At 45.9% G+C, this 12182-nt stretch overlaps 1 protein-coding gene across 1 annotated transcript in view; it reads left to right on the plus strand.

The window, feature by feature from the left end:
* ext1b (exostosin glycosyltransferase 1b) overlaps positions 1-12182 on the plus strand; it is a gene marked incomplete at both ends in the record, with an annotated part of 160208 nt that overhangs the window by 123344 nt on the left and 24682 nt on the right. Inside the window, one exon of the mRNA XM_083900231.1 lies at positions 728-823. Coding sequence (XP_083756357.1) covers positions 728-823 — 96 coding nt within the window. The remainder of the gene's footprint in view (positions 1-727; positions 824-12182) is intronic.

Genomic DNA, 12182 nt, shown 5'->3' on the forward strand with positions numbered 1-12182 from the left:
TCGTGGACCAGACTTCTGGGTTAAATATTGAGATTTGATCTGATTAGATCTTTGCATTTTGGTAATGCATGTTTGCTGCTGTAACAATGTAAATGTTCCCATTGCGGGACTAATAAAGGGATATCTTATCTTATCTTAACAAGTAGTTGATCAGGTGTACACTCTTAGAAATAAGGGTTCCAAAAGGGTTCTTCTACAAGGGCTGAGGTTCTAGCTGGAAGCATTTGCTTCTGAAAAACCCTTTCCCGAAGAAAGGGTTTTTCAAAGGTTCTTGGTAACACTAATGGTTCCAGTAAGAACCATTTTGATCCAGAGAACCCTTTAAAACCCCTTTCCTGAATAAAGGATTTTAAAAGGGTTCTTGGTGGAACCTTTATAAAAAATGGTTCTACCTGGAGCCAAAAAGGGTTCTCCTATGAGAACAAGCCAAAGAACCTTATATGTTTCTACTTAGCACTTTTATTTCTAACCGTGTACCTAATAGAATGGCTAATGAGAATATATTGTTTTATTATGTATTTTACTGTAAATCGGACCATCATTTACAGAATTGACATTATGCTGTATTGAAGATTAGACACTATTGCAATTGAGACCATTCATTTTCCCCCTGGTGGCCATTCAAGATAATACAGTTTCAAGAATGTCCACATTGTTTCCCTTCACACCGGTCGCTGTGTCTAATACACAGCCTTTGACTTCTAACCCTGTTTCTTCTTTCTTGCAGATCATTGTCCTGTGGAACTGTGACAAGCCTCTCCCTGCAAAGCAGCGTTGGCCTGTAACCTCAGTGCCTGTCATCGTCATCGAGGGGGAAAATAAGGTGAGCCACAAAAACTTGCACCCGCTCTTTCTATCCTTTTATTTACCTCAAAGGTGCAAACACTCTCTTGTCTTATTCTACAGTTCATCTAATGCACAGTCACAAACTGTACAGCTACTGTATCTCGGCCCATTTTCTCCAGTCTGAGAGTTTCTAAGGCTTAATGAGATTCGATTTGTGCTGCAGTGATTCCATTAAAAGGACAGTTTGTGTGGTTTTAATTAAAGCTCAGTAATGGGAATAATATACACTGTGAAAAAAAGTGTGACAGGCTAATGTGTATTGTTAGGAAAGATAAGGGTGGCAATAAGTGGGAGAGCGTAAATGCACATTTATTTATATCTTTGTTTTCCTTTTTTATGTTGAATTTCAAATTAACATGATAAAGTTGAAGAATCTCTGGAGGAATAAGTAACACTTGAGCCGTGATAGAATGTAATAATATGCACAACAAATAAACCCAGCAGATGACTTATGACTTTATTAATTTGAGATTTTAATAACTTGTGATCCTCGCCGCCATTTCAGAAACTCATAACTGCCAAATCTATTTTTAAATGTGCGTGTTCTAATGCTGCAACCGAAACTCATCTCCATTATTTACTGATTAGTTTTTAAATTTATCGATTGTTTGGTCTGTGAGTTGAAAATAGCGACATAGAAGAAATAACTTTTGTAACTGGTGGGTGATGGATGGGACCGGGTCGCCTATGCTCAGCTGGGGGGGGGACTGGGGGGCATTGCTGCTGTCCATCATGGCGCACCTCCCGGAGGGTGCGGTGGTGGGCGGCTGACTGCTTACCCGGTGGGGGCTGGCTGGGGCGCCGCGGGGGTCGGGCATGGCAGTTCCTGGACCTCTTCGATCTACCTGGGTGTGGGGTGGCTGGGCCTCTGCCCGTAGCTTTGCCGCCGTCTGCCCTTGTGGGCTGACCCTGCGTGGGGGGGCTTCCGCCCCACACCCCTCTGGCTGGTCTCCTGCGGGGTGGATGCGCGGCTATCCTTGGGGACGGTGGCCACGGGCTCCTCCTGCCCTGCACGGCCGCTGGGTGTCCCGGGCATCGGGGTCCTTACTGGCTCACTGCTGGGGGTTGGTCAGACAATAACTCGTTCCCCCACTCAGATTCCAACCACATCTAATGACAACACCTGCACGTTCTTCTTCCGGCGATGTGTCGAGCGGCAGCCAGCAACAGTTGCTCTCTCTTTTTTCCGCACTTTTAGCTATTTTTTTCTTATTTTATTGTCTTTTTATTGGTGTTTTTCCCAGTAAGTTGTTGTGCTAACCTTAGCCAACCATGTTTGCGAACTTTTTTCAATGTTTTTTGTCCGTGTGTCTCATTCTTGGGATAATTTTTCCCGACCGCATCTCCGTCTTGACACAACAATGCGGTGGGTCTATTGTTTACACCCGAGACCAGCTGTTGTGGCTAACACCATCGGCGCTAATGCGGGAGAGGCCTGAAATCCCCAAAGAACTGAGGAGAAAGTACAGGGGATGTAAGGCTGGATGTAAACACCATGAAAAGAAGAGGAGATACAAACCATCTCTCCCTTCCATCGCCATGGGGAACGTGAGGTCGCTGGCTAATAAGATGGACGAGCTGGCGGGCCTGATGAGGACTCAGCGGGTGTATCGTGAGAGCAGTGTGCTGTGTTTCACGGAGACGTGGCTCCACGAGGACATCCCGGACTCGAATGCAACTGTGGACGGCTTTCAGACTGTTCGGGCGGACAGGAGTCACCGGGAGAGTGGCAAGAGGAAAGATGGGGGACTTGCTATTCTTATTAACAACAAGTGGTGTCATCCTGGTCACGTTACTGTGAAGGAGCGTGTGTGCAGCCCGGACATTGAACTGGTTGCCGTGAGTCTGCGGCCATACTATCTGCCGAGGGAGTTCTGACACGTTATCGTCCTCGTTGTTTACATTCCTCTGACCGCAAACGCGGCGCGCGCGAGTGATGTCATACACACCGTCGTCGCAGATCTTCAGACACGGCACCCAGATGCATTTATTGCAATATCTGGGGACTTCAACCACATCACTCTGGCTGCCACACTGCCCACTTTCAAGCAGTTTGTGGACTGTCCCACCAGGGAAAACAAGACACTGGACCTGCTGTATGCCAATGCTAAGGAGGCTTACAGCTCCACTGCCCTTCCTCCTCTTGGAAGATCGGACCACAACCTCATCCACCTGCAGCCCCTGTATAAGCCCCAAGTCCAGCGGCTTCCTGTGACCACCAGGACTGTGAGGAGATTGTCACAGGAGACTGATGAAGCTTTACAGGGCTGCTTCGAACTAACAGACTGGGAGTTGCTCTGTGATTCACATGGAGAGAGACCTTGATGATCTCACGGACTGCATAACGGAGTACATCAATTTCTGTGTGGACAGCATTGTTCCTAAAGTGACTGTACACTGTTTCCCCAACAACAAGCCGTGGGTCACCAGAGACATCAAGGTCCTGCTGAATGAGAAGAGGGCCTTCAGAGATGGGGACAGAGAGCAGATGAGGCAGGTTCAGAGGGAGCTTAAGGAGAGGATTCAACAGGGCAAAGACAGCTACAGGAGGAAGCTGGAGCACAAACTCCAGCAGAACAATGTGAAGGACGTGTGGAGTGGTATGAGGAGCATCACTGGCTACAAACCATCTGGTAGCCAGACAATAGGAGGTGGTACTGAACGAGCCAACGAGCTGAATCTGTTCTTCAACAGATTTGATGAAAGGGCTCTGGACTACCCCTCCCCCCAGCTCCTCTACAACCATTCACCTCCAAACCTCCAGCCCTGCTGACACCCCTCCCCCTAAACTCCTTCCTGACTTTACCCTACCTGTCCTATCCCCCCCCCCCCACCATCACCTCTCCCCACCCCCATCAACACACACAGCAGACAGACCTTCACTGCAGAGCAGGTGAGGAAGGAGCTGTGCAGACTCCGCCCAGGCAAGGCAGCTGGTCCCGACGGTGTCAGCCCGAGGGTCCTCAAAACACGTGCGACCCAGCTGAGCGGAGTCCTGCAGTACATCTTCAACCTCAGCATGAGTCTGGAGAGGGTCCCTGTGCTGTGGTGGTACCAGTACCAAAGAAGGTGCGTCCCAGCAGCTCCAAAGACTACAGACCGGTGGCGCTGACGTCACACTTGATGAAGTCCCTGGAGAGCCTGGTCCTGTCACTTCTTTGGCCCCTGGTCAGCTCATCACTGGACCCTCTACAGTTTGCCTACCAGCCGAGACTGGGTGTGGAGGACGCCATCCTCTTCCTGCTCCACCGTGCCTGCGCCCACCTGGACAGACCGGGAAGCACTGTGAGAATCATGTTCATGGATTTCTCCAGTGCGTTCAATACCATCCGGCCTGCTCTGCTGGGGAGTAAGCTGACAGCGATGCAGGTTAGGCAAAGTACCTGCTAGTCATGGTACCAACAGATGTCGTCCCGAAGACTTGGCCAACGAAATTTGTTTATGCCATTGCGTTGCATACACTTGACTTTCACACTGTTCCCTTCTGCATCCATGATGACACCTGGGTATGCTTCATTGTCATAATTAATGACGCACCACTCTCCAATGTGCTTTACCTCAATCATTTCTGGTCTTCTAGGATTATCTGGTGTCTTTCCACATGCTGGGGACTTTACAGGAACATTAGCTAGCGTGACCTCTTGAAGGTTAAAGCAGGGGCAGTCCAAAACACCTTCCTTTCTTTCACACAGACATGAAATGTCTCTGTATTTGATTTGGCCGGGTGTCAGACTGATAGTTTGGTGGATTCTCATCGTGCCTTTTGTGGCAGCTATTGCAGGTACCTCAGGCTTTGATTCAATAACCCTCTCTGGGATGAAGAACAGCTCGACAGATGTGCCCAGGCTTTTCAGCTTGTTATACAAGCTCTGGGCATCAGGAATGTCTCCTCCATGGGCTACAATCCGGTCTGCTGACCTCTTGAGGGCCCCACCCACACCGTCTGGTGCCCCCTTCCCATGATTAGCCTCAAAGAAATTCCACGTTATTTCTTTGAAGCCATACTTGTAGGGTTCTGTTGAGAGGCAGAAGAAATTTCCCTTTTGTCGATACTGCGTTGCAGGCCCATCGCTGAAAAAATGAAGTGTGCTGACTTGAGGGTGTCGTTGTCTCACTACCTTTAGAACTGGATCAAGGTGGGTTCAGATGGCCGTGGGTCATGTCTTCTGGAGGGTGATATGGAGCAGAAGGTGTGTGGCGCTTGTTCACCAGTGGTGTAGAGCACTCCAGTGTGCAGACTGGGCTGCTTGTGTGAACCTCCAAAATGCACAGATTGTATTTCTTTGCTGTACTTGCATGAGTAATTTTCACTAAAATCTATATAAATGAGGGACTCATTGTGAATCAGACTCCTCCTCAGCTCCCTGTAGGCATCAAACTGCCATTTAATGTTGAAGACATGGCTCCTAAAATGGAGAAGCCTCTCTTGGAAATCTGTGTTAAGGTCATGCTCTGTTGTTGTTATCTCTCTTTTCACTGTTATTGTTGACACCTTCTCATCCTTCTTGATCTTCTCTGTCATCCACTGAGATAGACAAATGTTCTCCTCCCCAGGGGTTTTCAGCATCGGGTGACAAGTTAGGAGGCATTCATTGCACTCACCATAAGCACAGACCTTGGCTTTCGGGTCACACATGGTTGCTTCAGACATTTCCTCAATGTTTCTTGAGGACAGTAACCCTTAGCTCTGCAAGGCTTTGGCAATGAATTGCCTCAGTTCTCATGTTTTTTGCAGAGACATGTGTCACGGTCAGAGGAAGAGGGGGTTACCACCCAAAAGGGTCTGAGATGGCAAAAGGAGGTGTATGACATGTGGCCAATGTGCTCAGAGAGAAACCTCCTATGCAAGTTCTTCATTGTATCAGTAAGCAACCTCTTTTGCATTTTTTCTTCAGCCGTGTGACTGTTCGTTTGCGGCCAGTCGTCATGTGACTAACATCATCTCGAAGAAAAAATGATGTAACATTCTTCCTAATCTCATTTTGAAAGAAGCACCTCCTCCCACTCTGGCTCTGGTTCTGGACATGGTTCTTCAACGCAACGTCTTTTTTCGGAGTTAAAAATGTTTTGTTGCATGCAGAAATGTTATTTCATTTTCTCTACAGTCGGTCATTGATTTCATAAATGTAACACATTATAGTTTGTTTATACATCGCACAAAGGCAAAAAAAAAAACATTATATGCAGTGTTATTTCATTTTAAATTTCTAAAGGGTTTTGTGGCTCCCAGTGTTTTCTTTACTGTGTGAAACGGGTCCAAATGGCTATTTGAGTGGTAAAGGTTGCCGACCCCTGCCCTATGTTGTACTTTTTTGTTCAGAAATAAAAGTACTCGTAGGCTGATTGTGTTGAACACCTTGCATGTAAGGTTTAATGACCGTGCCACACAGACACAGATCTTGCGATCACACATCACTCATATGGTTGCCAGGTACAAACAAAATCCCTGACGAATAGACTACTTCTACAATATACTACATCCCCCCTTTCCAAGTATGATAGTCCCCTTTGACTGAAAAAAACTGGACCTCAAAACAATTTCAGCAAACACAGCAAAAACATTGGTCACAACCACACTTTTATGCATACAATATGACCTGTTAAACACAAACTGTTTTGCATAAAACTCATATCTGTTTTAACTAATATTATTTGGTCAACTAACATTAACTTAAAATTAACCCATCAGTAGGGTACAATCCTCAGCATTAGCTCATCTCAAAGTCATTGTACTTTGAAGGAGGTTTGATCTGTCTCCCATTTCTGGTGCTTCGGATAGGAGTAGATGGAGAACCTGTGCTGTCTTCACAGGCAGGTGTACTCTTGCCTTGCTGTGGGCTGAGTCCTCCGTTGGTAAGTCTTCTGGCTGTTCAAATAGCACAGACTAACCATCTCTCTGAAGACTTGTGTGGATTTTCCGCCCGTTACTCCTGAAAGTGACACCACTGGGGATTTGCACATCATATGTCCACGGCTCCCCTCTTTTGCTTAAGACTGTTGCTGGTTCCCATCCACGTTGTGTTGTCATATGAACTGTGGTACCAGGAGTGAACTCAGGCAGAGGTTTCGATTTGGAGTTATTATAGTGTTCCTGTCTGGCTTGCAAATGTTTAAGCTTTGAATGAAATCCTTCTGGAATGGAGGGTTGTAGCACCACCGTTGCGATTGCTAAGATACTTCGCAACACTCTTCCCATCAGTACTTATGCTGGGGAGAACTCTGTACCAGTCACTGGTGTGTTTCTGAGTGACAGGAGAGCTAAGTGTGGATCTGTACCTGTTTGTTATAAGGTATGACTGTCCATGGAGCTCGAAAATGTCTGCCCCAATCTTCAGCCACAACAGCTCAGGGACCTCATGTGGGATAAGAGGCTCTTTTTCATTTTGTGGCTGAAGCTGTTGACATGGAGCGCAGCTTTCCACCATGTGCCCAATGTCATTTGTCATTCCTGGCCAGTACATCACCTTCCTGGCCTGTGCGTTCATCCTCTGTTATACTTGTTATACCTCTATTGTAGAGGTTAGTGGTGATGATGCTTCACCTATTGGGCCATCGAATGTGGTGCATGGCCACTACCTGCTGCAACACGTTATCCATGGCTGTGGCATGCTCCAGTGTCTTGAGAGTGTCAGCATACATTGCAGCTGTGGCCTCCATTGAGTGAACTACTCTCTCTTCAAACAGATCCTCCATTATCTCATCACTGTAGCCCTCAAGAAACGCATGAGACAGGGTATCTGCGACATGCATGTCCTTGCCAGTGGTGTATACTATATTCAGATCAGTGTTGGAGCTGCAATAACATGGGCTGTAGGCGTGCTGGTGCTTTGCACAGATGTTTCCTGAAAATGATTTCTAGAGGTTTGTGATCTGATTGGACTGTCACTGTGTTGCCGTAAACATATTGTTGAAAGAGTTTTGTTGCAAAAGCTATTGCAAACAGCTCCTTCTCAATCTGAGCATATTTTTTTCAGATTCGGTAAGTGCACGTGAAGCATAAAAGTGGACTACCCTCTTGAAGAAGACAAGCACCCAGTCCATCTTTTGATACATCACATTGTATGGTGAGAAGATTGGACTTGATCATAAAACTTGAGCACAGTGACTTGTGTCAGGGTGGATTTTAGCTTGTTCAGTGCAGCACTGTGTTCATGACTCCAGTGCTAAGCAGCTTCCTTTGTCAGCAACTGTCGGAGTGGAGCAGTTATTGTGGCTTCATTTGGAATGTACTGGGAATGTTGTCATTCCCAGCAGCCTTTGCAGCCCTTTCCTGTCCTCAGGCTCTGGCATGTTCTTGATGGCCAGCACACTGGATTCATCAGGCTTCACTCATTTGGACGTGACAACATTCCCCATGTACCTGACTGTGTCCACTTTGTATTGAATCTTCTCCTTATAAAACGATGATCATATTGTCTGCAACTATGTGCACGCCATCACTGTTTTCAAAGACTCACAATTCTTTTACTGAAAAACTTCACTGGCAGATTTCACACCAAAAGGAAGCCTCTTAAAGTGAAACCTGCCCCAGGGTTTGCTAAATGTGCACAACATAGATGAGGATTTGTCAAGCCTTACTTGCCAGTAGCCGTCCTTCTCATCTAAAATTGTGAAGATGGACTTTCTGGACAACCTGCACAGGACCTCTTCTGGGGTGGGTATGGAGTAGTGCTGCCTCTTAATTGCTTTGTTTAGATCACGAGGGTCCAAACAAACACTCACAGACTCGTTCTTTTTTCTGTGTTGACAAGGCTATTAACCCACTCCATCGTCAGTCACAGGTTCTATGACTTCTTTGTCAACAAGCTCATGCAGTGTAGTTTTCAATCTGTCTATGACAGCGATGGGAATTTTCCAGCAGCCGTGTACCACCGGGGTCACATTAAGGTCAATGTGAATGTGATGTATCCCTGGAAACTGTCCCAGGCCACTGAAGACAATGGATAGGCTTCCACCATCTCGTCTTTCGTGGCTGGTGCCTTCACTCTGAGCATGTCCATTCTTTTTACCAGCTGTAGTTTCTCACACACTTCTCTTGGAGTGGAGGAGTGCTGTAACTAAGAACTGCAGACCTGGCTTTGTCTTGGTGGTTTCACATGTAAAACTCACTGAGCCTGGCGTGCTCCTCCATATATAACGAGAACTACTCAGGTGGGCTTCAGCCGATTGGGGGATCAGCCTGGGATCTTTTGGGAAATGTTCATAGGCAGTACATTTGCATCCACACCAGTGTCCAGTTTAAACCTAAAAGCAATATCTATGTGCCTATGAAAAGAGACTCGACTTCTTTTTCCATTTGATTGACACTTTTCACAGATTCAAGCCGGTCTTGTGATGAAGTGCACACTTTGGCAAAGTGATTTCGCTTGCTGCATTTGAGGCATATGGACACTGTTGTGATTTGTGTGTCCCACCAGATTTTCTACCTGCATTTGCATTAAATGTTTGTGCTCTATCTGGTGGTATTGTTCTTTCTTTTTGCTTATTTATATTTCTCTGAGCCAGCTGCCACCTTGCTTAGTGCCTGCACTAATGCTTCTGTTTGCGTTGTTCCCATGACACACATTTGAGACATAGCAGCTTCTGCAGCTCTCCAAATATCAACAGCTGTATCTAGAGTCAAACCTGTTTCTCTTAATAGTCTCTCTTTCATGCGAGCATCTGGCACAGTAAACACAAGTTTGTCTCTTATCATATATTTTTCACCCACACCAAACTCACAGTTAGACAATATATTTCTTAGGTGTGAAGTACGACCTGAATGCATCCATAATCTCGTCAAGCGTGGGTTCATCATCACCGTCTGTTTCAATGTTGAGGGTGTTGTACACCTCAAGTGCATCCTCCTCTATGGTTGCAAGATACAAACATAATCGTGTTAACAAAAACATAAACAACATAAACATAAACCCGACTAACAGACTACTTTTACAATATAATACACCCTACGACGCCATCAGACCACCCACCATTATCAAAATAGTTGAGGATTAGTTTAGTAATCGATTAATAATTGAATAATTGTTGCACCCTTACCCTGGATTTCCACTGGACGCGGAACGGCCGCGGCGCGGTCGCCGTTGCAAATCGCTTCCATTCTAATCAATGAGAGCATTCCCACCGGCCGCACTGCGGAGCGTCTCAGAAGCGGCTCGCCGCGCCGCAGCGCTATCGATAGGAATCAGTTCTATTTTTTTCGTTGCCGCTGCTGAACCTCGTAAATTTCAACGAAGCAGATCGCACCAGACAGGAAAAGCGACACAGAATCAAAGTAAAACATTTCCGCACCCCTTTCAAAATAAAACACAATACGCAGGTAATATCACCTGTCACAACTTCACATCAACATTACGTCGTGACCGCTGCTGCCAGGTAAACAGTCAATTAATCAGAGCGTCTCTGTGGTAGATAAAGATATACCTTCTACAAAGGTGTCCGGAAACAAAGACTCTCTTCCTCTCTCAATTCTATATTAAGGTTAACTGTTTTGCCAACAACAAAAAATATTTAAAAGAAAAAATATATATTTTTTAAATGACCTTAAAAAACCTTCACTAATTTAATCCAATCATCTTAATGTTGAAATAAAAAAAACCTTAGGATAGGTTTATTGTTGTTCTACCCAGGTCAATGTAAAATGTAAAAAAAACTTACACTGGGTCACATTGTTACAATGAACATGGGAACACTGAGGTAACAATTAACCCTATAACACAATTAAAAACACACGTGGTTCTGCCTCTAAATATGCATTAACATACAACAAAAAATACACTATTAACTGTAATTTATATCCACTTTACCAGAAAATACAGAGCAAGGCTGAGTGAATAAATGATTTAGTTCTTTTTAAACTGCTTAAATATGGTGGTCTCCATCCTGTCCTTTCCTCCTCATGTCACCTCTGCTGACATCCTTCAGAAGAGAAGTGAAGTGCTGGAGGCAGATTCCTGCAGCTCAGATTCCTGGAGAGCAGCAGCCAGAAAGCCTCAGGCTAATATGTCACACTCATAACATTACAAACCATCTGGGGGTTTAAAACACCAGTGTCTCTGTCTCTGTTCCCCATTTTTCCGTGGTTTGTCCTGCTGTCACTTTCACCCCACCTGCCTCTCCTCTACTCTCCTCTACTCTCCTCTACTCTCCTCTACTCTCCTCTACTCTCCTCTGCTCTCCTCTACTCTCCTCTACTCTCCTCTTCTTCCCTCTCTTACATGTTGTGGTTGTAAACTTGTGGAAAAGCAGAGACGGGACTGTTTTCTCTATTTATACCCGCAGGACATTTTATTCTCCTTTTTTCTCTCTCCTATAAACACAAATATCACTCACATGCGTCTGGACTGTTTTTCAGACTTTTTTCGTCCTGACTCTGCAAACGATCTGGCTGTTAGCACCGTGTGTGTTTATCATTATGGACGTCTTTTACCTGTTGGTGGCGCTCTTACTCCTCCCGACCGTTATCTCCTGGTGCCTCTCACTCGCTCATCATGCGGATTTACCTGCCTGTGAGGCTTGTTCTCCTCTGGACTATTATGTCTATCTTATTAAATCCATCATCAGCTCTACTCCAGTACACAGTTGCTGAGCTCCTCCAGCTTCGGTTTCATCCAACTGCCGATGCTGCGCTTCTATCCGGACATCGCTCGCCTGCCATATTTGGAAATACATTCACCGTGGTTCCCGACGAAGCTTCCACATTGATGACTCCACTGCCATAAACTCCATTTGGTCCACGAACCGCCGTCGACCGTGAATCTCTGCCCGCAAAGTGGACCACAGTGTGTTAGCCCGCATTCCCAGAGCGGCGGCTAACGTTAGCTTATCCAACGACCGTTGCAACATTAAAGTAGGTTTAATTAACATCTGTTCTCTCACAAGCAAAGGACGTCTGCTCCATGACCTGCTCCTCGACCGCAAGTATGACTTTTTATATCTAACTGAGACGTGGCAACAACTTAATGATTTCTCTCAGCTCAATGAAGCTACACCACCTGGGTTTGTTTACTCCAGTCAGCCCCGTCTCACCGGAAGAGGAGGACCTGGAAGATCCTGTCTGTCAAACTGATCTGGCTCATCTATCAGCCTCATTGCGCCTCCTGCCCGTCTGACCACCATGGGGGCCAGAGCCTTGAGCCAATCTGCCCCCCGCCCCTGGAACTCCCTCCCCCCCGGCATCAGGAACATTGTTTCATTCCCCATCTTCAAATCCCATCTGAAAACCCACCTTTTTAAACAGGTCTACTCTCTCTAACTCTCTAACTCTCTACCCGTTGCTCTTACCTTTTGTTATTTTTATTTTTTTTACTTTGTTATTGTACGGTGACCTTGAGTGTCTT

The sequence above is a fragment of the Microchirus variegatus genome (assembly GCF_963457635.1).
Source record: "Microchirus variegatus genome assembly, chromosome: 13".
In the NCBI taxonomy this organism is placed as follows: Eukaryota; Metazoa; Chordata; class Actinopteri; order Pleuronectiformes; family Soleidae; genus Microchirus; species Microchirus variegatus.